At 54.9% G+C, this 27,807-nt stretch overlaps 12 protein-coding genes across 12 annotated transcripts; 5 read left to right on the top strand and 7 right to left on the bottom strand.

The window, feature by feature from the left end:
• Window positions 1-113: 113 nt before the first annotated feature.
• On the bottom strand, window positions 114-2,035 carry JCM15063_003850 (uncharacterized protein; the record flags this gene model as incomplete). Its single annotated transcript, XM_076676894.1, has 4 exons — window positions 114-202; window positions 273-380; window positions 464-935; window positions 1,007-2,035. The coding sequence occupies 4 exons, from the start codon at window positions 2,033-2,035 to the stop codon at window positions 114-116; spliced, it is 1,698 nt and encodes a 565-aa protein (XP_076535876.1).
• Window positions 2,036-3,050: 1,015 nt separating this feature from the next.
• Window positions 3,051-5,914, bottom strand: SEC23 (GTPase-activating protein SEC23; the record flags this gene model as incomplete). Its single annotated transcript, XM_076676893.1, has 9 exons — window positions 3,051-3,075; window positions 3,141-3,151; window positions 3,230-3,297; window positions 3,371-3,488; window positions 3,559-3,826; window positions 3,904-4,481; window positions 4,556-4,954; window positions 5,016-5,732; window positions 5,795-5,914. 9 exons carry the CDS (start codon window positions 5,912-5,914, stop codon window positions 3,051-3,053), a joined length of 2,304 nt encoding a protein of 767 aa, XP_076535875.1.
• A 564-nt stretch (window positions 5,915-6,478) lies between these two features.
• On the top strand, window positions 6,479-7,037 carry MRPL27 (mitochondrial 54S ribosomal protein mL41 MRPL27; the record flags this gene model as incomplete). Its single annotated transcript, XM_076676892.1, has 3 exons — window positions 6,479-6,560; window positions 6,647-6,777; window positions 6,852-7,037. 3 exons carry the CDS (start codon window positions 6,479-6,481, stop codon window positions 7,035-7,037), a joined length of 399 nt encoding a protein of 132 aa, XP_076535874.1.
• A 1,388-nt stretch (window positions 7,038-8,425) lies between these two features.
• Window positions 8,426-10,139, top strand: JCM15063_003847 (uncharacterized protein; the record flags this gene model as incomplete). The annotated part of the gene is made up of 8 exons (XM_076676891.1): window positions 8,426-8,472; window positions 8,565-8,793; window positions 8,866-8,998; window positions 9,068-9,169; window positions 9,254-9,363; window positions 9,448-9,686; window positions 9,764-9,947; window positions 10,032-10,139. The coding sequence occupies 8 exons, from the start codon at window positions 8,426-8,428 to the stop codon at window positions 10,137-10,139; spliced, it is 1,152 nt and encodes a 383-aa protein (XP_076535873.1).
• A 259-nt stretch (window positions 10,140-10,398) lies between these two features.
• On the top strand, window positions 10,399-11,948 carry TSR3 (ribosome biogenesis protein TSR3; the record flags this gene model as incomplete). Its single annotated transcript, XM_076676890.1, has 8 exons — window positions 10,399-10,618; window positions 10,716-10,756; window positions 10,831-10,937; window positions 11,024-11,160; window positions 11,245-11,286; window positions 11,365-11,485; window positions 11,574-11,674; window positions 11,746-11,948. The coding sequence occupies 8 exons, from the start codon at window positions 10,399-10,401 to the stop codon at window positions 11,946-11,948; spliced, it is 972 nt and encodes a 323-aa protein (XP_076535872.1).
• A 45-nt stretch (window positions 11,949-11,993) lies between these two features.
• VPS24 (ESCRT-III subunit protein VPS24) lies at window positions 11,994-12,791 on the bottom strand (the record flags this gene model as incomplete). Its single annotated transcript, XM_076676889.1, has 3 exons — window positions 11,994-12,077; window positions 12,151-12,434; window positions 12,503-12,791. 3 exons carry the CDS (start codon window positions 12,789-12,791, stop codon window positions 11,994-11,996), a joined length of 657 nt encoding a protein of 218 aa, XP_076535871.1.
• Window positions 12,792-13,042: 251 nt separating this feature from the next.
• GPI17 (GPI-anchor transamidase GPI17) lies at window positions 13,043-14,484 on the top strand (the record flags this gene model as incomplete). The annotated part of the gene is made up of 5 exons (XM_076676888.1): window positions 13,043-13,280; window positions 13,348-13,455; window positions 13,527-13,697; window positions 13,771-13,857; window positions 13,940-14,484. The coding sequence occupies 5 exons, from the start codon at window positions 13,043-13,045 to the stop codon at window positions 14,482-14,484; spliced, it is 1,149 nt and encodes a 382-aa protein (XP_076535870.1).
• Window positions 14,485-14,567: 83 nt separating this feature from the next.
• On the bottom strand, window positions 14,568-15,944 carry JCM15063_003843 (uncharacterized protein; the record flags this gene model as incomplete). Its single annotated transcript, XM_076676887.1, has 4 exons — window positions 14,568-15,284; window positions 15,378-15,471; window positions 15,543-15,767; window positions 15,892-15,944. 4 exons carry the CDS (start codon window positions 15,942-15,944, stop codon window positions 14,568-14,570), a joined length of 1,089 nt encoding a protein of 362 aa, XP_076535869.1.
• Window positions 15,945-16,452: 508 nt separating this feature from the next.
• JCM15063_003842 (Hsp70 family protein) lies at window positions 16,453-18,782 on the bottom strand (the record flags this gene model as incomplete). The annotated part of the gene is made up of 5 exons (XM_076676886.1): window positions 16,453-17,154; window positions 17,223-17,998; window positions 18,072-18,297; window positions 18,365-18,589; window positions 18,729-18,782. 5 exons carry the CDS (start codon window positions 18,780-18,782, stop codon window positions 16,453-16,455), a joined length of 1,983 nt encoding a protein of 660 aa, XP_076535868.1.
• A 461-nt stretch (window positions 18,783-19,243) lies between these two features.
• Window positions 19,244-20,615, bottom strand: JCM15063_003841 (uncharacterized protein; the record flags this gene model as incomplete). The annotated part of the gene is made up of 3 exons (XM_076676885.1): window positions 19,244-19,354; window positions 19,430-20,133; window positions 20,201-20,615. The coding sequence occupies 3 exons, from the start codon at window positions 20,613-20,615 to the stop codon at window positions 19,244-19,246; spliced, it is 1,230 nt and encodes a 409-aa protein (XP_076535867.1).
• A 251-nt stretch (window positions 20,616-20,866) lies between these two features.
• On the top strand, window positions 20,867-25,149 carry UTP22 (rRNA-processing protein UTP22; the record flags this gene model as incomplete). Its single annotated transcript, XM_076676884.1, has 6 exons — window positions 20,867-21,745; window positions 21,816-22,520; window positions 22,583-22,812; window positions 22,878-24,507; window positions 24,583-24,813; window positions 24,895-25,149. 6 exons carry the CDS (start codon window positions 20,867-20,869, stop codon window positions 25,147-25,149), a joined length of 3,930 nt encoding a protein of 1,309 aa, XP_076535866.1.
• A 191-nt stretch (window positions 25,150-25,340) lies between these two features.
• JCM15063_003839 (uncharacterized protein) lies at window positions 25,341-27,778 on the bottom strand (the record flags this gene model as incomplete). Its single annotated transcript, XM_076676883.1, has 12 exons — window positions 25,341-25,354; window positions 25,427-25,521; window positions 25,601-25,694; window positions 25,767-26,026; window positions 26,112-26,381; window positions 26,480-26,702; window positions 26,772-26,807; window positions 26,870-27,064; window positions 27,135-27,218; window positions 27,283-27,516; window positions 27,591-27,616; window positions 27,687-27,778. 12 exons carry the CDS (start codon window positions 27,776-27,778, stop codon window positions 25,341-25,343), a joined length of 1,623 nt encoding a protein of 540 aa, XP_076535865.1.
• Between the last annotated feature and the right edge of the window lie 29 nt (window positions 27,779-27,807).

Raw genomic sequence — 27,807 nt, 5'->3', positions numbered from 1 at the left:
CAGTCCTCGGCTTTTTGTAGCAAAATAGAGGGAGCGGGGTATGAAGGATCCGAATCCGGGGATTATGTAGACACAAACGCGGAGGGTGAACAATGCGATTGAGGAACCCTCCGTCAGCCCAATTTGGCGCCGGGCAGGCTGGGGGAGTTTGCAGCGAGTTGCGCCCGGGCCTGTTTCTCTTGCAGCTCGACCTTGGCATACCCTGTTCAGACACGATGAAATTATAGTCAGACTCCGCAGGAAGGACACGATTAGACAAAGGAAATCCTTACATGCTCCGCCAAACAGCGTCAGCACGATACCGAGCAGGTTCGTCGGATTAAGCGCGAGGTTGAAGATGAGGACGGCCAACACGATCGAAAGTACTTGTTTGACGTTGGCTGCGAGAGAAGACGGCAAACGGCAATGAGTCCCTGTGAGAGGGAGACCAAGGGTAAGCAGGATGAAGGAAATGAGAGCGTACCAGCAACGGTCATTGTGAGAGCGCTTGTCTTCTTGTTCGCCGTGAACGAGACGACATTGAGCCCGAATGCGATCGCTCCATTGACCAAGAGCGCCGTCGCTTTCTGCTGCGTCATCTCCGTCGCACCATAAATTCGGACCCGTTCAAGTTCTCCCGACCACCACCCGAAAAAGACGCATTGCATAAACGCCAACGGGCTCATGCGCACGAGCAAGTCGAGCGGGTGCAGCTTGAGGCGTCCGACTTGCACCCTATTCGTGATGATGGTCTTGAACGCCGCGAGAACGGCGCCGAACAAGGTCAAGCAGAATCCCCAAGCCGTGGCCGAGTAATCGCCGAATGTTGCGAACGCGACTCCGCAAATGACCGGTACGAGCGAGAGGTATGTCTGCCGAGAATACCGTTTGCGATACAACACGATCGAGAGGGCCATCGTGAATAGCGGCGTCATCGCGCGCACGACTTGATGGAACTGTTGCGAACTTCGCGTTCAGCGGTCCCAGCCTAGCCACAAATCAAACTGGAAGAGAGATGCTGACTGACCGGAACCGACACAAGATGCAGCGACAGGTTCGACACGGCGATGTTGATCGTGTACAAACCCGAGAATGCGAGCATGACCATGTTTTCCTTATTCGTGAGCCTCGCTTGTGTGAACATCCCGCGCGACAAGGCGATTTGCGTTCCAATCGTGCCACTGAGCATCTGGATGGCTGTAAGGGTCCACGGGAACGGAAACCCTTGCAAGACGAGCTTGTTGAACAGGGTGAGTCCGAGGTTGAACGCAAAGTAGAGGACGAGCCACGCGGCGGGTGTGTCGAGCCGTTGTGCGAGACTGCTAGGAATGAGCGAGGCATTCGTTTGTTGTCTCGAGGACAAGAGTCCGTGCGTTCCAACCGAGTACGCTGGTCCATGTCGAGAAGGGGTTTCTCCAGTCAACGGCCGGCTACCGAGCATCGACCCCTTCGAGGCATGTAGGGTCGTATTTCTGCTGTAACCCGGATAGGCAGAGCTCGAAAATGCCGCTTCGGTGGCCGGACCGGACTCGATCGAGATGGAAGAATAGAGGTTGAGAGGTTCTGCGGACGGCAGATGTGCAGCAGACGATACTACATTGGGATACTGAGCATGCTCGGCGTACGAAGGGTGGATATCGGACGGCGAAGCAGGAGTGTTCGCGCTGATCGAGGGCCGGGATGGTCGAAGATAGTCTCCGTCGCTCGAAGAAGAGGTGGAGGGAGCATTGGCGTCAAACGGCCAAGTCGGCGTGTTCCCCGACGCATTGCCGACGCGCTTCTCGTCATCCATTGGAATGTACAGAGACGAAGGACGGGGAGCGCGTGTGCTGGAGGGGGCCTGCGCGGCCGGAGCAGATGGCGAAGAAGTCGACGCGAACGGGTCGCTGTTGCTCACATCGCGAGGTTGGTGGAACTGTTGCGTGTGTGGCCGCGGCAGCGATGCAGGCACGCCAAACGCGCTAAACGTGGCTGGAGACGAAGCGGACGGGAGGGGAGCGAACGGATCGAATGATCGAACTGGACCCTTGGCCGAGACTGGAGGGGACTCCGCCATGTACCGAGTCGGAGGCGTGTTGGCCGGGGTTGGGAGCTGGTAGTTCTTGTCCCGAGGCGACTCTGCTGGTTCAAGATCGGGTGGGTCCGACAATATCAGGTCAGACGAGAGCACACCTCGATCCGGCAGGTTTACCGGGTACGAGGGCGACGGACGCGTTTCGGACGTGATGGTGGCGGCTGGCGTGGGTATGGGTGGGCAGGCGAGGGGGAGGCTCGCGCTGGTTGAGCCGGGAGAGGACTGAACGCGCGCGGGGTCGAATTAAGCGGTCGCGGCGATGATTTCGACACGCGTCGATTGTTTGCGAGGAACGGGCTGAGTGAGGGTTCTTGGCGTTGTTTTCTCGTGAGCTACAGGGTAGAAGCAGAGTGAAAATCAGCAAAAGAGGCACATTCGAACGACCGCTTCAGAACGCGAGCCAGAACGTTGCGAGGGGTGGCAGTTGGCAGTGAACCACCTTCGATCGAGAATTACGTACCCGAGAATAGAATTCCTGCGAGTAGCCCTGCCCAATCGAGACTTCAGGTGATGTGTCTGTTTCAAGGAATGCGCGTGCACAGGCAGTGAGCGACAAAAGGCGAGCGAACGGACCACGGCGCGGGGTCGTGCGAAGAAAAAAGTTGAACGACGCGCGCGATGCGTTCGGACGCGGGGGGATTACAAGGGCTCAGAGAAAAAGGCGCTAACGCACCTGAATTAAGTGACGGAGGCGCGGGTCGACGTCGAAGTCTCGAGTGAGAAAACAAGAGAAGGGAGAGAGAGAGAGAGGAGCGGGCGTCAAGAGGGGGCACGCCAGGCGCGTGCACGAAAGGGAAGGGTTCGTGCACGATCACACGCTTTTGTGCTCTTCCCTTTGTCTCGCAGCTTGCAATCATGCTCTAAGCAAGAAGCTATCGGTTGATAGCGCGAGACAACCGCAAGACCATCGTGACGTACAGTAGCGCATTTAGAGAAAATATGGAGACAAAACATCGTGACACAAAACATCTCGAGGAAAATGTACAAGTCATGCGTTCTAGGAAGATCCCGTGACGGCCAACCTGTTGCATACGAACGCGTCGTCAGTACAATGAGGCGGGACGGGAGCAAGATCGTAAGCCCATACTTTTTGAGATGCTGTGATTCGAAAGAGAACCGGCACAAGCTGACATCAGCGGGCTGATCAGCACATACGAGAGTGCAGGGAAGACTCACATCCATAAAGATCTGTAGCGAGACGTCGTCGGTAAAGATAGCCTGTCCCTGAGGCGGTTGACCATATTCTAGGTTTGAGGGCAGAGCGCGACTGGTCAGCACGACAAGGAAAATGCTGTCGACTTGTGTGATTCAACTCACGACCTCCCGAGACATGAGTAGTCGAGGGGTTGAGTTTGGAAAGCAAGAAACGAGCCTGAGAACCTCCTTGGTCGCACACGACGTAACGAGGAATGGGGAAGCGATCCAGCAGCAAATCCTGTACAAGAGCGACAATTCGAGTCAGTACATACTAGTGCGCAGTGCAAAACAAGTCGTGAACAGCTCACCTGCGCGTCTTCTTTCGGTGCATCGAGCAATTGCGCCAAATTCTCGTACCCCTCCTGTTCGTGGTAACCGGCTTTCCTCCATTGCGCGATCGTGTCTCCGTGGAAGATCAAGATGTGGAAGAACGTGTCGAGCAAGAGAATCGCGTCGGGTTTGATCGAGATCGAGTCGAGCAAAACGGCTTCGGCAGCTTGTTCGAGCTGGTACGACATCAACGTCGGCTGGATCATGATCAACGAATTGTTGACGTCTTCCGAATTGAGGATGTGTCTGGTAGGTGGGTACGTGAGCGGATCAGTGTCCAAGACTCGAGCTGCAAGAAGTACCAGGGAGTGCAAGAGACTTACCGGTAGTAGGCGGTCTCGTCTGGGGAATTGTTGAACACTTGCAAGAACTGACTCCTTCGCAAGTGGAACATGAATTGCGGATAGATCATGAAGTTGTCGTTCAACCGGAAGCTCGACGGATCGTCTTTCCTGTATTCGGCGAATTTCTGACAGAGTCGGATCAACATCCTGTCCAACCACCGGAGGACGTCCGGGCTGTCATCAATCTCGGCTTTGAATACTGCGATCCTCGCCATGAGCACCGCAGCGGCTTCCTGATCAAAGTTGTCCGAGATGGCTGGGTTGCCCGCCTCTGCAAAGTTGCGCGCGATCGTCGTAACTCGTAATCGGTATTGGCCCGACGAGTGCTGGTAGTGCGTCACGAACTGGATCATGCCGCGCGCACCCGGAGGCAGCGTCTGTCCTGCGGGCGTGACGACCTCGAAGTATACCGCGTTGGCAGTCTTGGGGCTGATCGAGCAGATCTTCCACGCCGAGGTCTGGCCGATACCGATCTCGGTTTCGCCAACCCATGCCGACTTCTTGTTTGCCGAGATTGCGTGACCAATCAGACCAGACACCTTGAGCTCTTTCGTCGTCTGCAGGACATGAACATATTCCGAGTGAGCAAACTAGACAATGCATTCTCAGTCGGGGAATGATCACGACGAACCTGGACATCAAACGTCGCGTTGAATCCCATTTGCAGATGACCTTGATCGTCCTTGGCAAACACTCGCTGGAACGACTGCTTGAAGAGACTCATGTTGAACGAATCGGCGAGGATCATGTATCCGTTCGTGTAGTTCGACAGCGACTTCATCTCGAGTAGTCCGACCTGGTCAAGGCATCCCAGGAAGACGTCGATCGCGTGTCCATTTTGTGCAGCTCGTCGTGCGAGCGCTTCGTAAAACTTGGTCGCGCGCTTGAAGTACTTGACATTGTCGCGTTCGATATCGTGGTGCGATCGAATCGGTTCTCGCAATTCGACTCCAACCGTCATACCTGGTCCTTCGGTCGCTGGTCCTCCGGCAAACAGCATCATCCTCGCGCCCGTGTTTGGGAACGTAGTCTAGACGAACGAGCGTCGGTCAGTTTACCTGTGACTGAAGAGAGCGAGACGAAACACTGACTTCGAGCAGTCCGACCGCGACCGACATGGCGACACCAGTACACCTTTGTGCCCGGCGATCGCTCGCGACGGGCCACGCGTCCTTTTGGAGACCTTCGAGGATCGCAGTCAGCGCGAACTCGCACTGGCTGACGGGCAGGAGGAACCGTGCTGCGCCCGACAACGGGGGTGGCGGCGCGTTTGGAGGAGGCTGGATCGAGCCTGGCGGTCGCGACGAGGTCGAGAGACCGAGCATGTCGGTGATCTGTTTCGGGGTGTACTCTTTCGTGCCGCGGAACACGAACGATTTGGGACACTCGGTGTAGCCGAGCTCGTGCACCTGAGTCATCGTGCCGAACGTGATGAGACCGACGAGGGCATGCGGGGGCAGAAGCGAGAGGGACACGATGATGGATTCCTTGAGGGCCTTGAGGTCGTCCTCGTCGAGGCACGTGTCGACGACGAACAGGAAGATGGGAGGGATCTGAGCAGGGCGACTGAGGGTGTACTCGATCGTGGTGTAGCGCGGGAGAAGCTCGGCGGGCAGGTTCGAGGTCGAGATATCCTTGTAGTGGGGCGGGAACGCGTTGCGCTGAAGACAGAACGGACAGATCCACAGTTTGCCGCGCACGTCGATCTGGCAGTACGGGTTGAGGATTGCGCGACACGGCGCTTTGCAAGTGACGGGTTCGTACAAGACTGGAGGCAGATCGGGTCGGTCTTTGAGCGGCGTGTACAACTGTGTGGTCGATTCCAGATCAGCTTCGCAAGCTTATGTCAAATAACACGAGAGAGACTCACGGCTCCGATGGGCACGACGGTGCGAGTCGCCTCGATGCGCGAGCCGGCCCAGACGTTCCACGAGAGCCTGACACCGTCGCGGTCCTCGACATCTTCAAAGTCGAAAGCGCGAGACCCCATGACAATCACACTTTATGCAAGCACGAAACGCGGGGAGAGCGTAGAGTGGCGAGGGAAGCGGAGTGCGGCGAGAGAGGGGAGGACGTGGACAGCGTCGCGATCAGCCGAGACACGGGTTGCGGCGGGGCGGAGCGGGGTCGGAACGTGAGCGGATACACACTCGGCGAGCTCGACGTTCGATTAGAATGCCACGAGAGAGCGTGAAGGCGATGCAGGCTGGACTCGACGGGCGGTGATGTCGAGAAGCACAGGTGCGCCAGCGCGTCTGGTCGCAAGCAGTCAATCTCGCCTTGATCAACCAGACCCTGTCTTCTGGCTCGTACTTCGCACCAGGTCATCTCAGACCCTGCATATCGCACTCCTGCAACAGTCAGACCGTCTTCCCTTTCGATCGAGACCCGCGCCGAACCGCCTCGTCTGTAGCCGATCAAAAAGATTCGGTTCGGCTCTCCATCGCTTCGCTCCCCGTTGCAGAGCAGCACCTGATGACAAGTCGCTAGAACAGACTAGATCTCAACGTTACACCCAACACATACCCGAAAGCGCGTTCTCGCTCGTGCCAGGATGCACTCGACTCTCTCGCTACTCTCCAAGGCTTCGCGCATGCCTCTCGTGTCGAAGCAAGCGAACAAGAACTTTTACAAAGGTGAGAATCCCGTCGTCTGACAGCCTGGATCAGGCGCCCCGGGGAAAAAATCCGACAGACTGATCGACTCGATGCACCGTACGCAGGTACGGGTTCCATGCCCGGACTTGGACCGAAACGACAGGGACGGCATGGAGGTCGTAGCAAAGCGCCATACCTGCTGATGCCCGAACGTATGAGGACGTTCGTCGTGCCCGCCTCGCTCGAGTCGACCGATGTCAGTCTATTCACAAGTCCTGCCTGCCGGTGTCACTCTTTCTGTCGGACAGAGCTGACTGTTTGCCGATACAGCTGAAACCGTACGTGTCAAAGAACGTCAAGATCGAGACGAACGACGGCACCTGGCCGGTGGCAGATTCGAAAGCAGACCCGTACAGCAAACGTGGAGGCCTGTACGGTGAGCGAGGGTTCGATGGAAAATACTACTTGCAGTTGGCACGGTATTTGAAGGACCAAAGCGGCAGCAACGGACAATAGGCTCCGCTCTATGTAACATTCTTCACTTGCAGCAACAGTTCCCGTCGTTCTTTGTTCCTTCAGTCTGAGAGCACCGGTTCTTGCTTCGGTTCAGAGCCTACAAAAGGGAGACTCCAGGTCTACAGCTGGAACAGGAGCTGGGAAAAGCCCCGTTATCATTCTTGGCCGGGATCTTGCACCAGTGCTAGCTTCCTATGTGTAGGAAATGGACCGGATCTATGGAAGAAAAGGGATCTATCCACAAAGACGAGGAATGTCAAAAAATCACTCTGCGTCCCCTTGACGACGCCCCTCGATCGGGTTCAATCAAGGCGATCACGAAGTTTCTCGCTCGCTAGACGACATCGAGCTCTTGACGAGCGCCGAGTAAGGCATCAAAATCGAGACCAAAAGCCGTTTTCCAGATGTGGGATGTACCGGCCTTCGTTCTCTTTTCAGGTGCACATCACCTTTCCCGTCGATCGGTCGCAGCGAGTTGTATCAGTTGGTGAGTTCGGGTTTTTGATTCCTTGTTCAAGCAGAGGCCAGTGATGCTCGATGGTGAGTTGATGGTGTGCGTCAGAAAAGAGAGCGAGGGGCGTCACAATGTCCCACATCTGGACACGCTTTAGAAGTTCGATGTTCATGCAGTATTCGGCGCTCTATGAGGGCTTGATGGCGCCTTGCGCGTGAGGATTGTCTTGCTGGCCTTGATTGAAGGTGATCGCGGGGCGCCGACCTTGTTCGGGTTGGCAAGGCGGTTCAGCAAGGCAGCGAGGGCTTTGAATGGGAACATGTCTGACATTGTTCATGAAGTTGTGGGGAGGGAGGGGGACTGTGCGCGGGTTGGAAGGGTGGAGGGTCCTCCAACTAGACATCGAGAGATGGTGTGATAGGTGTTGTGACACTCAAGAGGGTCCACATTAGATCCTCCGGGCGGCGGGCTGAGTTGCGCCGGAATCGAGCGCTGGAGAGAAGAGAGGAGAGGGCGCCTACGACCAGCGGACATCGTCAACCGCGTCAGCCACTTGTCTCACAATTTCGACAGCACTGCTAATTTCGCGGAAACGAAGTTTCGATCCTTGTGGTACTTCTGCAGTCGCTTGTATGCTCTCAAAGCACCTTACCGCGTCCCGCTATGATAGTGCGGACCTCGGAAAAGCACCTTGATCATTCTTGGTCTTTCCCGCGGAGCTCTAGTTGTAGACCTCCTGTAATTGAAATGGTTTCATATGTGAGGGCACTGGGACGGTTCTATCGAAAGCAATTGCTGCACAAAGGCGAGACATGGACGAGGCCGCAGCGTATACACACAATGTCACTCAACATCGATTATAAAACGCGCGCACGCGACTTTGCTCACCTCGTTCGCGGCGAAACCTCAACCGGACGCGCAAGTGCGAGGCAGCATGACTTCTGTGACAGAGCAAGATGCGCTCATTGAACAAGCGAACGCGTGAGTATTTGCCTGTCCTATTCTCCTTGCCTCAGTGTTGAACTCTATCAACCTCTATGCACGCTCACGCTCCGTTGCCCTCTGTACTCCAGCCTGCTCGATCAATACGCTTCTCACTCGTTCGCGTCGACTCAATTCTCCTCTACGATTCCGATTAAATCTCTCGCATCGTTGGCCGGATCTGGCAATCAACAGTACACAGACAACTTGACGAGAACTACCGCTGCTGGTGGTTACGACCAAACCGGAGTGAGCGAAGATGGGCTAGTCATGGTGCAAGAAGACCGCAATCGTACGAAAGACGACCTCAAGGAATTCAAGGTAAATTATCTCCGCTTCAAGAAGAATGTTGCGACTCGCCCGAAACTGACAAAGTTGATGCGGCTTGTACAGGACCGAATTTCGACTCTCAAGTTTGCGTACCTCGAGCAGAACGCGAGAACCGAATTCCTGAAGCACCTCGTGGCAGAATTGGACGAGAATGGAAACATCTTGCCCATCTCGAAAGAAGACAATCAGAAGATCGGTCAGTTTCCATTGCCTCGTTGTTGTTTACAAATCCATCACTTCATTCTGATCCGCATCTTCCAAGTAGCTGGCCAGCGAAATGAGATCAAAATGAGCCTGAGGAGGAAGAAGGAGAAGTGTCGGGAACTCGAGACCCTCATCCGAAGGGAAGCGGAACAACTCGAAGAGCGTCAGTACATTCGCTCCGCCTCGTCCAGAATCTTGGATAACAATCGAGAGATGCTGACGACCTCGATATCGTCGACACTGCCAGCTTTGCGAAAGCAGCGAGAACAAGCCGAGTACGCATCGAGACTTGTCCGAGAATGCGAAGCGATGGAAACCGAGATTGCCATGCTCAAGAATAAACGATCTCCGTCCGAGGTGAGACTCGTTCACTACTTCGACCAAAAGAAGGAAGAAAACACATAGAAAGGCGCCTTACTGACGAGCTTGTTCGCTCGATAGCGTATGACTCTCCGAGAAGCATTGTCGACAGTCGATCAGCAAGTTTCTCAGATCACGCAGTTTGGACAGCGCTCGATCGAAGCCGAGCAGGAACTGAAACAGTTGCGCCCGTTGATCAAACAAGCGAAACTCGCGAACGAACGCCTCGGCAACTCGAGCAGTCAACTCGAACGCGAGAAGCGGGAACGAGAAGCGAAAGGAGGAGGAATCGACGAACGCGCCGAACAGGGATGCGAATGGTAACGTTTTTCTTGTTCTTCTTTTTCCAGCGAAGCGAGATAACAACTCATGCTCTTTCTGGTTCATGGAATTGCAGGATCGAGCACGCGACCCGATTGTACAAGAGCTTGTTGGGTATCGACGAAACGTACGTCACGAACGGCGCGACGGGTTCGACCAGGTCGATCGCAATCGCCTTTACGACTATGAAAGGAACAGCCGGGGGCCAGAGGTCAATGTCGATCGAGCTTGGTCCCGACGGACGCATGACAGGTGCCAAGGTAAAGCAACTTTTGAATTTCCCTGTCTGTGTTGGGAAACTGGTCGTTAACGCAAACGAGGGTCGGTTTTTTTTTGCTTGACAGCTCGTCGACAGCTCCGAGAGTATTCAGGATCTCGTCAAATTTTACTTGCCGACTCAGGACGTGCGAGGGTTGGTGCAAGAAGTTCGAACGAGAATCCTGTCCACCTGAGATCGCTACTGGCGCGAGCGTTTTTGCATTCACTATGTACCTACTGTCTCTCTGTCTATGCCAATGTTGTCGAAATCGATCTGTGAGAAATCGGGTGATAGTTCCTCAGGACAGAGAGAGAGAAAGCGGGAAAATAGGCGGACGACGTCAGGGTCAGGGGCCACGATCGAATTCTCGCGAAGTCGAAAGACAGAGAGAGACAGAAGGCTTCTGAACATCTGTACACACTTCGCCTTATCTCTCACGAAAGCAACTGGGCATGGCAGGACCTCGAGGCAATCGTTCTGGAAATCGAGGAGGACGAGGTGGCGCAGGAAGTGGAACCGCGAAACGAGGAGGTCGAGGAGGAGGAGGTCGGGATCGATCGAACTACTCTCAAGGCGGAAGTGCTGGAGGAGGATACAGCGAGATCCCGAGGAGTGCCGTCGACCAAGATGACTCGGATTCGGCCGGGTCTGACGGAGACGAGACGAACCAAGGTCCAGTCTCGCTTCTCTCTCTCTCTCGCGTGTAGCCACTCGTACGCTTGTAAGCGAAATGTGGTGTGCTGAAATCGTTTATCTCGGCCTCGAACAGGCGAAGACGAGTTGACGAGTCGTGTACCGGTGGCTATGTGGGTTAGTCAATCGCGACGCCTTGGATCAAGAATCGCTCCAATCCGAACTCTCACTAACGAACCAAGTTGTGACAGGACTTTGATCACTGTGATCCGAAGAGATGCAGCGGCAAGAAGCTCGCGAGAATGCAACTCATGCAAGACCTGAGAGTCGGGCAGAAATTCCAAGGAATCGTCATGTCGTACGCTCCAACCGGTTCTCTTTTGTCGATTCCAGGCTCTTTGGCGCTGATGTGCATGTTGTTTCCCCCTCTTCCTGTTCGAATAGTCCAAAAGGTACTCAAGTGGTGTCACCTTCGGATCGGTCAATCGTTGAAACGCTAGGAGTCGCCGTCGTCGAATGTAGCTGGGCGAGGCTGGACGAAGTCCCGTTTCAGAAGATCAGGTCGCCTCACGAGCGCATGCGTATGTCACGCCATCCCTCTTCATCTTTGCGCGGAACCGCGAAGCTTCATACTCGGAACTGACATTTTCTTTCTGCTGTGATAGTGCCCTACGTCATTGCGACCAACCCTGTCAACTATGGCAAACGTGAGGAGTCTCTGATTGGAACCTCCCTGAGCCGGATCCTGGTCCTGACCATATGTTTTCTCTCGATACCGTGCACAGCGTACAAGCTGAACTGCGTTGAAGCGATCGCCGCCGCTCTGTACATCACTGGGTTCGACGAGCAGGCTGATCTCTTGTTGTCCAAGTTTGGTTGGGGTCATTCTTTCTGGGAAGTCAACGGGTCAGTTTTCTCTTCTAACTACGACAGAGGATTCCTTTCCAAACCTCATTGAATTGTTCTTTGTGCCATGAATATCGAAACGGTGCAGACGAATCATCGAACGTTACAAAACGTGCGACTCTCCAGAGAGCGTACTAGAAATGCAACAAGCGATCGTCGGCGAGATGGAGCGCCAAGACGACGAACGACGTAAGTTTGCGCTCCTCCTCGTGCTCTTTTAGGGAGGTACGCGTGACTCAAAATGCGTTGACCTGATCTAGGCCGTGAGAAGGAAAAGCTCGAAGAAAGTGGAGACCTCCTGGTCGAGAATTTCAACCACGTTGGAGATTCGTGGAGTCTGAACCAACGTCGGAATCTCGAGGAGGACGAGATCAGTGAGGACGAATCTGAGAGTGACGAGCAAGATGAAGAGTCGGAATATGAGGTGGACAAGTTGGGGAACCGGATAGAGAAGAGTCTCTGAGCGGACAGATGTACAGATTGCAGCGGGAACCAGATATGACGATCGCTAAGAAGACAAGAGACCCTGAATCGCACGTTCCATCTCTTGATCCCGTTCGAGCTCTTCCGGTGTCGGTTCGCTTGATTTCGTCTGTTGGATCCACTCCGCACGGCATGAGCGCATCCGGAGATAGAGAGAGAGTATGTAGACTTGGACGACGTACGGGAAGGTTGCCGACTGCGGTTCCTGCCTGGCCGAGCTTGCCATCGGTGATCTGCCACAGGACCTTGTCGACTTCCTGTTGTGCCTCGTCCTCGAGTTCTTCGTCCTCGTCTTCGTCGAGGGCTTCCATCGTGTCATCGAGCATCTCGGACATGATACCGGCCTTCATCATCTCTTGGGACATCTCGCGCATGGTCGAAGACAGTTGCGGCACCGAGATCAACGAGTTGGATGCTTTCATGATCTCGGCCGAAGCTTGCAACGTGCCCGTCACTTTGACCATGGCTGGACGAGCGAGCGAGCGAGCGGCTGTCAGTATAGACGACAAGCAGGTGACAACAAAGCGCCCGTACCGAGCTGGTGACCGAGTTGCATGTGAATCGAGTTGAGGTTCGCTTTCGAGGTCTGCAGACGCTGCTTCTGTTTGCTACTGCGTACGACTTCTCGCGCGAGGATTTTCGCGTTCTTCGTGTCTCCCTTTTGCGCGAGCTTCTTGATCTCCTGGCGCACCTTGTTGGTCGATGAATCGAGTTGGTGGATCTCGCGGTCGAGCGCACGCGACTGAGACTTGAGCTGCGACTGCCACTTGCGGACCTTCTCCTGCGGAGTTGGACCCCAGATGAACCGGTTAATGGCCTGCATTGCAATGTCCTCGGCGGGCCGGAGTCGTCAAGGTGATCAATCAGGGGCAAGGATCGCGGGGCCGAGGAGGGGGGGCGCGTGGGATCGACTACAGTCGCGCTCGCCAACGGTGAATTATAGTCGAGTGTGTGTCGTGACAAGCTGGCTCAATACAATCAGGTCGTGCGTGATGGTGCAGTAGGCGAGGAGGAAGACAACCGCAAGCTCGACGTTGACGTTGATGCTACTCTTTGCTCTCTCCCTTGCACCTCATGTCGACGATCGACCCAGACCCAGTCCGGATAGGGGACAGTCCCGTGTCACCGGGTGTCGATGTCAGGCAGCGGCGCATCACACTGTGGTCATTCCTCGTGATGCTCGTCGTCGGCGTTCCGCTATGGTACAACACGACTACACTCGAGCGAAGACCATTACCCACACCGGCAATTCGACACTGGATTGAACACGGCCTGTACGAGATCGTCCCGCAGATTCCGGCAGATCCTCTCGGTGAATCTCGCTTTGGTCCCGTCCCAACTTGTGCTCTCGCTCGTCGCTCACCAGTCGTGTAAATCAGACTCGCGCGTAGTCAAGTATTCGCAACACTACAAACTCGTCTTTTCGCTTCTGAACCAGCATGCGAGCTCGGCTCTCGTCTCATGGGACATTCAACATCAGCTCGAGCGTGCGCTTTCCCCTTCTCTCAGATTTCTGCCCGCCATCTCCATTGAACCGCTTGCCCTGGACTCGAAACAGAGCACTTTGTACCCCTTCTGAACGCGCTCGAACCGCTGCACAATTTTACACTAGAATCCCAGATCCAATACTTTGCTCCTCTCGCCGTCAACCTCGAACATCTCGCCGACCGCACCCTCGTCGAACACGACGACGTGAGGGCGTTTGTCAACACGGCGCAATGGAACCTCGGTACATTGCTTCTCGATCAGCTCACCTTGTTGCCGAGACGCTGACTCGCTTGCGAATCATCACGTCCACATAGCTGCCGGTACCACACTCGATCCCGTCCTGCATTTCATCCTCTACGTACCGAGCGCCGAGAACCGACCCCTCCTGCTCAAGACGTCTGGCAAGTTGCATGGACACTGTCGCTTATTGATCGTCTCGTCCTGACTTTGAAGTGTTCCGATTCGAAACCCCGACAACCTCAGATGGCTCGACCACGGACTCGTTCATCACGCCTCAGAGAGGCGGACTCGTCATTCACGACCCCTCTTCCTCGAATCGAGACCTGTCCGATGCATTCGCCCAGTTCGCGAACCAGTTCAAGCTACTCGTCGGACTCTCCGACGTCGACGACAACGTCGACCGACTGATCGTGACGAGGTTGCGACAGTCGTTGCAAGACACACTTGCGACGTTGAGATCCCTGTTGAACTTGGTCGAGGCTCAACCCAACATGTCGATCCAACAGGTCGTGCAAACTCGAATCGAAACGTGTCTAGACTTGTTGAGCCTCTCGAGGGACACGACGGATCTCGAACTCAAAGGACGACTGGTGGGTCGAGCTCAAGTCGCGGCGGATCTCGCGTTCTTTGATCAGAGCATGTTGCCCTTGTTGTACTTTCCTCAAGAGCACAAGTACGCGGTATACATGCCCTTGTTTGGGCCAGTCAGTGTTCCCTTGATCGTAGGGTTGATCCGGGAATTCAAAGAGTGGCGCAAGGCGAAGAAAAACAAGGCACGAATAGATTAGAACTCGTTTCTCTCCCCCTTTGTTGTACTCTTCATGTGCTTCCATCTTCCGTCGATTGCAATGATGGTGACTAGCGTTCGACTTTACGAAGCAGCTGCATCTGCCAACTTTTTCTCCTTCAACTCGCGGTACGTCTGGACCGCGCGTTCCCGTTCTCGATCGAGCAACGCCTTCATGACTGGATCGACGGGCAACCGGTGACGTCCGACAGGTTCCTCCATTCCCGCCAACCTCAATTGTCCACCTTCTCCCAACGCGAACCTCGACCCCGTCGTCCCGTCTGAAGCGGAATGCAACGCTTTCGCCAACAACCCTTTCCGAGCAGGTTTCGCCAACGTCGGAGGCGCGAGGTTGACATCATTGACTCGCTTGATCTGACTCGTCGTATCAAACTCGGTCTTGCCCGTTCGACCTCTTGCCAGTTTCTTCTCTGTCTCGGGCACGGATGAATCTTCGGTGATCGATTTCGTTCGTTTCGGTTGTTTCGCAAACGGATCTCGAGATTCTTCCGGAGTCGGTTTCGATCCCGTTGCTTTGCCGTACTTGGGTTTCTCGGGATCTTCTTCCTGGGGTCCGTCGTCGATCCCGTTCCATTCCTCGTCAAGATCGTCTGCGACGACCGTCGTCGATTTCTTCTTGCTGTTGTCCTTTTGCTTCAACACTTCCTTGGTCTTTTTCGCGACGTTCTTGGAAGCCTGGATTGTTTGGTTGATCGTCGATCGCATCTCTTGTTCGACTCGACGGTTGAACGTTGACAGCGATTCGTATGGGAGAGGTTGCAACGTCGGAGTCTTCTTCTTCTGTGATTCCGAATTCAAAGAAAAGTTCGACACAATTCCTGTGTTAGTTTCAGGGCAGAGATTGGATCGCTTGAAGAAAGTTCATGTGCCCACTTTTTGGTTAGGATGTTTCGCAGCTTCTTCTTCAGCGAGTTTGCGCTTCTTCTCGGCATGGTACTCTTCCCTCAACTTTGCCGCATTCAGAATCCTGTTGCTCAAAGATGCTGAGCAAGGCGGACGGACATTCTCCGGAGAAAGGGAAGGGGGGTTCAAACGAACCTGTAAGCGGATTTACTCATCCCGTTCAAATCGACAGCACCCTCTTTCGTAGACGCCAAAGTACCATTGGCCGAAGGTTTCCGACGTTTGTTGCTACGTTTCTCGACTCCAGTACCTCCCGTTCCTGCGCCTGGGATCGTTCCGAGGTCGATCGGTTCTCCATGGTAAGAAGTTGAAGCGATCGGCAACAGCGAGTCTTTTGCACTAGGTGGATTGTTGTAGCCTCTGTTCGTTGAATTGCCATTATACACCGTGAGAACAAGTGCGAGAGAGAGGGACAGGACGGGAGGAAACAGATCAAGGTGAGAGAATGCAGGGAATGCAGGACTTCGGTAGAGGAAGGGCTCACTTGGCATCTTGATTCGCTAGACGAATGGAACGTTTCTGACGTTTGTGAGGCATGGCGAACCGCAGAAACTAGACGGCGGATGGATGTGAGAAGTTATCGAGAGAGAATCTAAAGTTGGCTGAAACTGATGCCTGCCATCCAGCAGGTTTAATCGACACGATGTTATGATACACTCTGTATAGCCATTCTAGCTTGAAAAGACTCCTCTCAGCGGGGAAGGAGAGCCGACTTGGCGTTTAAAACTCTTTTTATTTCGCTATCGGGTACAAGGGGGAAGACGAGAGAGAGTTTTGCTGGGGATATCAACGGAAAGAGGAGTAATAGGAGGGTGGAAGAAGCGCTTAGGAGCTAGTAATGTGAGTGAGTGGGGATTCTAAAAAAGGGGGTGAAATGGGTGCCAGTTCGATGAGTCGAGAATGGGAAAGGTGGCTTTTGGAGGACGGAAGTGTAACGACAAGAGGAGGTGGGGGAGATGGGGTGAGGGATGACATGTTGGGTGGAACGAACATTGCGGGCGAAGAGACTATAGACGGGAGAATCGTGACGAAGGCATCGACTGGTTTAGTCCTTCTTGGGGGGCTCAGTCGAGTCGGCAGCAGGTTGCTCAGGAGCGGCTTGTCCGTCCTGGTTGCGCTTCTCGTACACCTTCTTGAAGAGGTTGAGCGAGGACGATTGCACCTCATCCCGCTTGGCCTTGAGCTCCTCGGCGGTGACGGTGGTGCCCTCGGATTGAGCCTTGATGCCGAGCTCACGGAGCTCGCCAACAAGCTTCTCGACCTGCTTGGCCTCCTCGGCATCGATCTGCTCCTTGAACTCCTTGAGCGCCTTCTCAGTCTCGGCGGCAACCGACTCGGACGCGTTGGCGGCCTCGATGAGGTCGCGACGGGCCTTGTCAGCCTCGGCGTGAGCCTCGGCCTGCTCAATCATCGACTCGATCTCCTTGTCCGAAAGACCCGACGACGCAGCAATGGTGATCGACTGGTCCTTGTTGGTGGCCTTGTCCTTGGCCGAGACGTTCACGATACCGTCGGCGTCAATGTCGAAGGTGACCTCGATCTGAGGGATACCCTTGGGCGCAGGGGGGATGCCGACGAGCTGGAAGTTGCCGAGCATCTTGTTGTCGCGGACGAGCTCACGCTCTCCCTGGAACACCTTGATCTCGACGGCAGTTTGACCGTCAGCAGCAGTCGAGAAAGTCTGCGACTTCTTGGTCGGGATGGTGGTGTTGCGGTTGATGAGGCGGGTGAAGACACCACCGAGGGTCTACATAAGCGAAAGACACTTTATCAGTATACAATAAGAAATTGGAATGTCGAGCAGGAACTGCTTACCTCGATACCGAGCGAGAGGGGGGTGACATCAAGGAGAAGAACGTCGGTAACGGATCCGGCAAGGACACCACCCTGAACGGCAGCTCCAACAGCGACGGCCTCGTCGGGGTTGACACCCTTGGACGGGTCACGACCGAAGACCGACTTGACGACCTCAATGACCTTGGGCATACGCGACATACCTCCGACGAGGATGACCTCCTCGATCTCGGAAGCCTTCATGCCGGCATCGGCCAAGGCCTTCTTGCAGGGCTCGACAGTCTTGGTGATGAGACCGGAAACGAGCGACTCGAGCTGCGAACGGGTCATCTTGAGGTTGATGTGCTTGGGTCCCGAAGCATCGGCAGTGATGTAGGGCAAGTTGATGTCGGTCTGAGCGGTCGACGAGAGCTCAATCTTGGCCTTCTCGGCAGCCTCACGGATACGCTGGATCGCCATGCGGTCCTTCGAGAGGTCGAGGCCGGACTCCTTCTTGAACTCGGCAACGATGTGGTTGACGAGGGTGATGTCAAAGTCCTCACCTCCGAGGTGAGTGTTTCCGTTGGTCGACTTGACCTCGAAGACACCCTTTTGCATCTCGAGGATCGAAACATCGAACGTTCCTCCTCCGAGATCGTAGACGGCGACCTGTCGCGAGTCGTTGCGGTCGAGACCGTAGGCAAGGGCTGCAGCGGTAGGCTCGTTGATGACACGGAGAACGTCGAGACCGGCGATCGTTCCGGCGTCCTTGGTGGCTTGACGCTGCGAGTCGTTGAAGTAAGCGGGGACGGTGATGACTGGTGCAGAAGAAGGGTACCGTCAGAACCTCGACCGCAAGAGGGACCGGGCCAGTACGAGACTCGGACTAACCGGCGTGCTTGACCGACTTTCCGAGGTATCCCTCGGCGGTCTCCTTCATCTTGCCGACGACGAAAGCACCGATCTGACTCGGCGAGTACTTTTGGCCACGGGCCTCGAGCCACGCGTCACCGTTCGAGTGCTTCATGATCTTGAAGGGAACGTTGTTGAGATCGGTCTGAACCTCGGCGTCGGAGAACTTGCGACCAATGAGACGCTTGGTGGCGAAGAAAGTGTTCTACGCAGAGGAGAGAGTGTCAGGATCGTGCGGTATGCGAGCGCGGAGAGATCGGCATGGGACTGACCTCGAAGTTGACAACAGCTTGACGCTTGGCGGGGAGACCGACAAGACGCTCGCCCTCCTTGGTGAAGGCGACAACCGAAGGCGTTGTTCGGCCTCCCTCAGAGTTCTCGAGAACACGGGGGACCTTTCCCTCCATCAAGGCGACACACGAGTTGGTCGTTCCCAAATCCATACCGATCACGGGACCAGAGACCTTGCCCGAGTTAAATCGCTGCTGCGTGAAGGCCTACAAGATAGAGGCGACCGCATGGTCAGCTCAACTGCGCTCCGGAAGGGTGACGCGGCGGTGGCGACGGGGTCGAAATAGTTCCAGTTGATGAAGCTGGAAAACCCGCATGCGAGCTCCTGGAGGAAAGAGAACGTACAGCGCGGGGCGAGCGGGCGGCTCGGAGGCCGGAGAATCGTGCGGCGGAGAGCATGGTGTGCGAGGGGGGGAAGAGCGCGGGGCGATGGAGAGGAGAGAGCAAGCGGGCGATTTTTCGAAGTGCCGACCGCCATCGTCTTTTCCAGAAGGAATCAGATCCGGCATCTCGCGTCTCTCTGATTAACCGAAAGGCAGCCCAAATGGATAGCTAGTCCGATTGTATGGTCTCTCACGGCGTCCATTGATCCTGTCTTGCGAGTTTTGCCACACCGGCTCGACGATTCTCCTCGCAATTCGGATTCGAGGCAGTTCTCGGCACTACAAATGCTGCCGAGCGCTCGGCTTTCGGACTATAGCCGCCAAGCGACGATCCTGACACTCTGCTCGAAGCTCGGCTGTTCGGTTCGGGTATCTCTCTCTCGATCGGCCCAATTGCGCACGAGGCTCGTCGAACGGCCGATATCCGCATCGTTCATATTCGAAGTCGTTACAGTCTATGCGCTTGCCTTACGTTTGTTATTCCTCGTCCTGGTCCTCATCCTCCCCTTCCTCTTCATCGTCTTCCTGCTCTTCTCCTCCAGAATCGGCTTCCTCATCATCGTCACTTGGCGGGGACGGAGAAATGAACTGCAGCAACAGATGCGTGAGGGTCCAGGTCAGCATGTGCTTGCGCCCGTGTGGAACTCTTGACGCTGCGCTCACCTCGTTGAGAAGCTGTACGAAGGGCGCAGTGACCCTCATCCTGTCGAGCACTTTCTCTAGAAAGTCCTCGGCGCACACCTCTTTGTCGGTAAAGGTCGACTCGACGGCAATCGAGCGACATTTGAGCAGATCAATGTCCTTGTGTGTCTTGTCCACCCCGTCGAGTTTGGGGGCGTTCTTGAGCTGGTCATCCAACCCAAAGATGCTCTGCCGCTTGCCATCCATCCTCGGCGTCGGTTCACCGTACAGCTCGACAAACTCTTTCTCGCCGATCGCGTCCCGCAGTGGCTGAGGATCATTGAGGATCGCTTGCCGGATCGCTTTGAGTTCGGTTGAGCCCGGTTGCCAGCAGCCCGCTGCAAGGAGGGACCTCCCTCCAGGGCTGATTTGAAAATAGTAGAATGCAAAGGGCCCTTTGCGACCTGTGCGCGAGTGACTGAACGCGAGGTTGGTCTTGTACGGCGTCTTGTCCTTGGAGAAGCGCACATCCCGATAGATGCGATGAATGAGGTCTTTCGTCGGGAGATGAGGTAGCTGCCAGTCGACGTCTGAGGCTTTGCCTGTCCACGCGACCATGAACGCCTTGAAATTGGCCAGAGCGTGGCGGTAGCGTGCGTCGTTCTCCGAGAACCAGTCTCGGTCGTTGTTCTTGCGGAGCTCGGCGAGGAATTCCATGGTGGTCGGAAGTATGACGCTCGTGTCGGCTGCAGTAAAGGGATCTTCAACATGGCAATAAGAATGCGAGGGCGTCCCAAGAAACGAGATGCTTACGACTAGACTTGGGAGCCGCCACCTTTTTGATCGTCTTGACCACCCGTGTGTTCTTACCTCCATCGTCTGATTCTTCTCCATCGCTCTCTTCATTGCTTTCCTCGTCTCCGTCGCTGTACGCGTCCTCGTCCTCGTCGTCCGATTCCGACTTGGCCTTGCGTTTGCCCTTCTTCGCCTTGTCGCCTTTGGTGCTTGCGTTCTTCTTGCCTCGCTTGGGGTCAGACTTGTTCGGTTTGGCATTCTGCTTCTTGCCACTCTTCTTGACGGGTTTTGCGTCCGAAGTATCCGAAGGAGAAACCTCTGACGTCGCCCCACTTTGATCCTCGACTTCACTGCTGCTCGATTCGGCCCGTGACTTGCGCGCTTTCTTTCTCGGTGGAGCTGTAGTTTTCTGTGGTGAGCTAGAGGCTGCCATGGCTGACGATGACGAGAGTGTAACGAAGTGATCTTCCTTCTGACATGTCACACCGGCAAGGTGCATTATGAATGATTTATTGCAGATTAAACTATCACATCTGTCGAGTATCTAACAGACTTCTCTTCACCTTCCTTGGGCCTACTTTGTGTTGACGAGAGATCCGTCGGTGGATAATTTCATTGGAAAAAAAGTTCTAAAGTTGATCGAGTGATCTCCACTCTGACAGCGCGGCTTGCACCATCCCTCTGATGGCCAAAGCGACCAAGCGGAACGCGCCGAGTGCTGTACAAACAGCGACGACCAGCAAGAAAGCGCGCAAGGCAGTTGAACCTGAACAAGTCGAAGAACTCGCGTCTCAGTACGAAGACTCGGAAGGCGACTTTGACGATTTCGAGGACCTTGAAGACGGAAGTGAAGACGAATTCGCTGCTACTGGTGACAGCCGGACACTGGATGCAGAGGAAGACAGCGGAGACGATGAAGATGAGCAGTCTCCGGGAGGCAGCGACGACGACGATGAAGACGACGACGAGGATATGATCGGAGACGACGGTGAAGATCTCTACGCTGGACTCGACCAAGCAGGAACCGAAGATTCCGAGGAAGACGACGAAATCTCGGAAGACGAAGATCCCTCTGAAGGCGCAAGCGACGCAGAGAGCGATGAAGACATTACTGCAGCACCGGTACCCCAGCAACCGACACGAGCAGAGAAGCGCAAAGCGAAGCAGCCGAAGCCTCTCACGCCCGCAGATATACGAGCTCTCGCCTTTGCAGAATTGACCGCATCTCCTATCTCGAACGTTCTCGCCACGCAGGTCGCTGCGACTCTCGATCCAGTGTCGCCTCCAGCTCCTGCGACCTCGCCTCTACAGCCCCTCCTGAAATCTCTGCATGCGCACATCACAAAGCTGCCAAATCAGAAAGCAATCTCTCTCGAGAAGCTTCGCAAGAAGGGCAGGGTCATCCCCGCTATCGACGGGGCTGACGCCAAGTGGTTCAAGATGGATCTCGAGTGGGAGAAGCCTCAAAGTGAGCATGTTCGGATCGTCGGCAAGTGGGCGTGGGGAGGAGGCGTCAAAGAGAAGGGCGAGTACGTTGTCGAGCTCGCAGTCGCTATGCCATCTGTAAGCTTGCTCGATCCTCATCCATCTTCCCGTGCCTCTGCTGACATGGGTGCCCTCTGGCGACTGTCAGTCTCTCCTGCAACCGAAAGATTACCTCTTTCCCCGTTTCCTGATCAAGTCGACGCACTACCTCGTCACTCTTGCGTCGAACCTCCCGGACACGCTGGGTCCGATAATAACCTCGTTCTCTCCTCTGCCTGGATCGCAAGGTCACTCTCTCGACATTCGATCAGCAACGCGAAAAGGTGCCGAAAAGGTCGGCTTGGGCAAAATCAAAGGGGCAGTTGTCCGAATCAAGATTGTCACGCCGCCAGATGCATTCCCGCATGCCAAAACGTCACCCGCCCTCAATATCGCTCGTCCCCCCTCGCTCGCGCAGGAAGCCGAAAATGCCCAGATCAACCCGGCTGATCTTCCTGCGACCCCGTTACGATCGACTGCCCTGCATCTTTCGTCCCTCCCCCTGCTCACCCGGCACCTTCAATACCACCATTCGCTCTCGCAAACATACCCATCGTACGCATCTTCGTCTCGTCTGCTTCAACTGTGGGCGTCTCGAAGATCTTATGGTCTCTCGGAAGGATTCTCACCCGATTTCTGGGCTTTCTGCGTCGCACGGTCTCTCAACGTGGGTGCCAAAGGTGGCGCCGGTAGCGACGTGGCAAGCTTAGCTGCTGGAGGAGAAGCCTGGGCTGGATGGAGGAAAGCTGTCGAGTGGCTCGCGACTGTCAACTGGTCAGAAGGTGTGGTATTCAGGATGACGGGCGAACAGACTGTGAGCTCTTTCCCGTTTTCTCCCTTTACGGTACAGCTGTTTGACCCTTTTTGCACGTGCAGTACTCGAAGGAGACTTTCAAAGCGGCATTTGCAGGGAAACCCGTCTTTGTCGATCCAACCGGCAGCGTAAACTTGTTGGCGGGAGTTTCGGAATCAACCCTCGCCATGCTCAAGCACGACGCGCGCTCGACGATCTCATTGTTGCTGAGCGGCATTGATGACGAAAAGAAATTCAGGACAGCTTTCCAGAAAGAGATTCGTCCTGTCGAACGCTTCGACAACTTCGCCCGGTAGGCAGTCTTTTCTCGCAGCAGTTCAAAGAGTTCCCCGCTTATGCATTCCATTATGGGAGCAGCATCACGGTTCCGTTCGCTCCAAAGGTCGATGCAGACGCTGCCATTGACCATCGTAATTCGCTCGCCTATCTTATTTCCTCCATTTCTGCTACGATTGCTCGCGCTCTCGGCACACGCGCAAAGGCGTTCCTCCTCTCCCCTCCTCCGCCGCTTTCGATTCCTGCGACTTTAGCCTGCTTGCAGCCTTCCTCCGTTGACCTGTCTCTGGGAATCCTCCTTGAGCCGACAGAGTCGAGTAGACTGGTGGACCAGGGTCCTTCCGCGGAGGATGAAGTGGCGTGCGAGGAGTTCCGAGCCTTCTGGGGCAGCAAGTCTGAACTGCGTCGTTTCAAGGACGGATCTATTGTCGAATCGGTCGTGTGGGACCAGCCTTCACCTGGAGGTCTCGGTCTCCAGCGCAACGCGATCGTCGGCAAGATCGTCAAGTACATTCTCAACGAGCGTCACGGCATCCCCGAGAGCAACGTCGATGTGTTTGCCGGCAGGCTCGACCACCTGCTTGTCGAACCGGAATCGACTCGTCGTTCGATCTACCTGGAAGACTCGGTCGCCGGTGGCAAGGGATTCAACGCAGTCATTACCGCCTTCGACGACCTCTCGCGCGAGCTCAAAGCGCTTCCCGACCTGCCTCTGGCGGTTTCTTCTGTTCAACCTTGTTCTCCTGCACTTCGTTACTCGACCATCTTCACTCCGTCTCCTCGACGACTTAAGGGCTTCGAGACCTTCCCCGAGCCGGTCAGGTATATCGAAGCGCACGACATCTTACTCACCCTCGAGAGTTCTGGTCGATGGCCGGAGGACCTCGAAGGAATTCAGAAGATCAAGGCAGCGTTCTTGTCCAAGATTGGCGAAGGGCTCGAAGCAACGCGCTCAGTCCTCAAGGCCGAAGTCGCATTCGATACCGAGGCACGAACGGTTGACGACAATGTCTCGCTCGAAATCTTGACTGCCACTGGCTACGCCTTCCGAGCTCGGATCTTTTACGAGCGGAGTCTGCTTCTGCACGAAGAACGCGAAGAGCAACTCGGTCTCGCAGCATTGTCCAGTACCGGCACCTCCTCGATCGACCTCTACACGCAGCGATTCGATCTCGGTCCAAAGCACCATGCGGCGATCTCGACTCTTCAGAATCATTTCACATCGTACTCTCACACGATTCGTCTCGTCAAACGGTGGTTCGCCGCGCACATGCTCTCGAACCATTTCTCGCAGGAGATTGTCGAACTCGTCGTTGCGTCCGTATTCCTCGATGCGACCTCCCCGTACGAAGCGCCTCAGAGTGGAGCGACGGGTTTCGCGCGCGTCATGGAACGACTCGCGAGCTGGAAGTGGCGCGACGAACCTCTTTACGTGCCCTTGTTCACGTTCACGAACGCGGTCACGTCGGGACGTAGACCGGTCTTGCCGACGTCGGACAGGGCGCAAGCTACAGCCGAATTCCAGTCAACTCGATTGTCGAATCCGGCGATCGACGAGTTTGCTTGGATCATCGCGACCGAGGAGGATGTCGAGGGCAAGATGTGGAGCAAGCAGACGAGCAAAGTGGCCGCTGCACGCGTCCTCGGGCTCGCCAAGGCAACTTTGCAAACTCTGCAGGATGGCGTGATCAATGGTGGTCTCGTGGTCGAGGTAGGCTCGTCGATTGTTCGTCGTAATGTTCCAACACTTGAGAGCTGACTGGAGCGTCTCGACGACCTTTGTTAGCAATTGTTCTCTCCTCCTCTCGCAGACTACGCGTTCTTGATTCACCTCGATTCGAGCGTCAACCCTCGCCATTTCCAGAGCCTGACTCCCGACGCAAAAGCGCTTTCAACTCGACCTCATTCGAGCATCTTGGCGGGCTCGCTGATCGGTGCAGAAGCTGATGACGAAGACGAAGAAGATGTACTTCGGATAGGATGGGATCCCGCTAGCGACTTGATTCGTCAACTCGAGGTAAAGTTTACCCTTGTCGTTTTTTTCTCACACGCCAGACTTTCGCAACTGACACGAGAATTTCGATTTGATTGCGCACAGCGTGTGTTCCCATCAATCTTCCTCCTGTTCCATTCGGAAACGGGTGCCTCGACGATTGGAGGGATCTGGAACCCGACTCAGCTGGGACCGAGACAGTTCAAAACAGGTCTCGGCTTCCCGTTGACCCCCGTTGTCGAAGAACGGGATGCGGCGGCGGCGAAAGCAAAGGTTCAACTTGACAGGAGAGCCGTGTTGAAGGAGATTGAAAGGCTCGGCAAAGGATTCGTCACCAAGGTTGAACTCTTGCAAGATTGAAACCAAATCATACGCGCAATGTCATACACACACATATAGAGACCCTTGTAAGTTCTCGCGCAGAAAGATTAGAAGGTCAATGTACTGCATTACCAACGAGCTAGCGAGAAAGACGAAACGGGAGAGCACAACGACACGGTGAAGGAAAACTAGTTACAGAGCAAATAGGAATTGAATTTCTCATGATCACCTCAGAGCTTGGCACCTGCGATAATAGGGCAGAAGATATTGAGCATGCGAACGAATCGAAGAGAGAAAGCTTTGAGTTGATTCTTACCCATGATTTGAGCAATCTTGACATTCTGTCGAACAGATACGTCTTTCATGATGTCGACCGCACCTCCAGGTAAACTGTAGGCTAGGGCTTCGCGACTGAGGAGAAAAAAAAGGAAGGAAGCAAGGCGTGGTGATTAGGATTTGGACAGCGCGACAGCGAGAGACAGATGCTCACTACAGGCGCTCGATTTTTTCGGCTTGACCTCCTTTCGTGTATGCCAAACCTCCAAAGATCATTGCTGCCTCTCGGACACAGAATTCGAAAGTGTCTGGATTAAAGCCTGTCAGTATCTCCTCGATCTCTCGAGATTCCGGAAAAGGTTGTTCAGATGACGACTCGCCTGTCGCTTGAGCTTTGAGCAATGCCATCGTTCCGCCGCCTCGGAGAGAGATCGTGTCAGGGTCGTACTGCGTCGTCTGGTACACGACGCTTTCGAGCCACGCGTGGGTCGATTCGATGCGTTGTCCCATGTTTGCGATTTTCGCTCGAATGACGGGATGGTCGATCAGGAGTTTGCCAAACGTTTTGCGTTTCGATGCGTATTTGATACTCTCTTCGAGACAGACTCGAGCGAACCTGTTGGCTTGGATCACGATACCTCTGTGTGACTCGCAAAAAGACATGCGTCTGATCAGCACGAGTTGAAACAGAAGAGACAAAAGAGATTAGGGTTCGAGATACTCACGCTCGTTCGCCCGCAAAATTGTGCATGATGAGTTGGAACCCTTTGTTCTCCTTGCCGAGGAGGTTGTCAACCGGTACTTTGACGTCTTCGAAATCGACGTAACTCGTGCCGGAAGCGATGACTCCCATGCATTCCATCTTGCGAGTTTTGAGTCCTCCGTGTTTGCGTTCGACGACGAGGAGCGAGATACCGCCGAACCCTTTGCCACCGGTTCGCACGGCCGTAACAAACACCTCCGAGTAGATACCGTTAGTGATCCACTTTGCGGCGCTACGAGGCAACTCGGGAAGCGTGTCAGCGTTTTTTCTTTTTTTCTCTTTTCTTTTTTCTCAGAAATGAAGAGTGTTCGTCTAGGGAAGTTCACGAACCCGTTGACAATGTAGTGTTGACCATCAGATGTCTTCTTGGCTTCCCTGGTCAAGTTGGCGACATCGCTACCTCCTTCTGCTTCCGTGATGGCCAAACAACTCCTGATCTCTCCCCTCAAGAGAGGTCCCACCAATCGACCTTTCAAGTCTTCGCTGCCAAACAGGAGGATAGGACCGATGGAAATTCCGAAACCTCCCAGAAGGCCGTACAGGACGCCGCCAGCTTGAAAAACAACGTTTCCGAGAGCTTAGTCCTGCGCAATACTCGAGAATGCAAGGACAATTCACTTACATGCGCACCGAGAAAGTTCGTCGATGAGAATGAGGTCTGTAGACGAGCAAAATGTTCAGATGATCCAATCGTCCGCAAAGAGGCAAGGAACCTCTTACTGTGGAAAGCATCCCATTTGTCCTTGTCGACGTTGCCCGGAACCGGGATTCCGTGCGAGTACTGGTCCTCTGGCCACCCGTTCGCGCCTGCCGCGATCGCGCACAGGATGCCGAAATCGGCAATTCGTTTGTACTCTGCCGGTGGGATCTCTTTCGCTTGATCCCAGTCGTATGCGTTTGGCGTCAGGTACGTATCTGTCGAGCTCGATTCGAGGGAGGTCAACTCGGCTCGAGAGAGCGGTCGAGGGAATGAATAGGATTTTACCGGTAAATTCGCGCACAGCTCGCCTGACGGCACGATGAGAGTCGTTGTAGTACGGTGATGCCCAATCCTGGTACCAGAAAGGATCTTACGAACGAAACAGAGGTGGTCAGATTGTCTGTCTCGCTACGGAGTTGTGGATACAGCTCACCTCCGAACGGGACCAAGTCGCCAAAATAGGTCTCGTCAAGTTCGTCAACATTGTTGTCTTGAGCTTCCGCAACAGGTGCAGGCGCCTCCTCGGATGGAGCCGACTGGGCCCCGTCGCCAATCTGACCGATCAGAAACTGTTTCGCGACTTTGTCGAGGATGGACTTGTTGTGGAATTGCCAGAACTTGTCGGAAGCATCGGTACCTGCTGCACTGAGCAGTACTTTTTTGCCCCCTGGTGTCGCACGAGACTGTATGAGGTGTGCAAGTTCAAGGTGGGGGTGGTCCGGTCGCGGATGTCTGACTGACCTGGATGTTCGTCGACAAAAGAAGTGCTACAGGGGTCTTCGATTCGAGTCAGCTCAGGAGTAGGTTCAGGTGGGGGAAGGAGCGGGCTGAGCGTACACATCGTAGACGAGTCCATCAACGACGAGCCACACCCCTCCATTGTCGACAGCTTTGTGCTGTTCGACCTCTTGAAGCGTCAAGTTCTTCATTCTTGGCGAGTTCCGTCGTTGTATAGGTT

Source organism: Sporobolomyces koalae, assembly GCF_050403365.1.
Source record: "Sporobolomyces koalae JCM15063 DNA, S_koalae_JCM15063T_v1_ctg6, whole genome shotgun sequence".
Classification (NCBI taxonomy): Eukaryota; Fungi; Basidiomycota; class Microbotryomycetes; order Sporidiobolales; family Sporidiobolaceae; genus Sporobolomyces; species Sporobolomyces koalae.
This window is presented reverse-complemented; position numbering and strand designations above follow the sequence as displayed.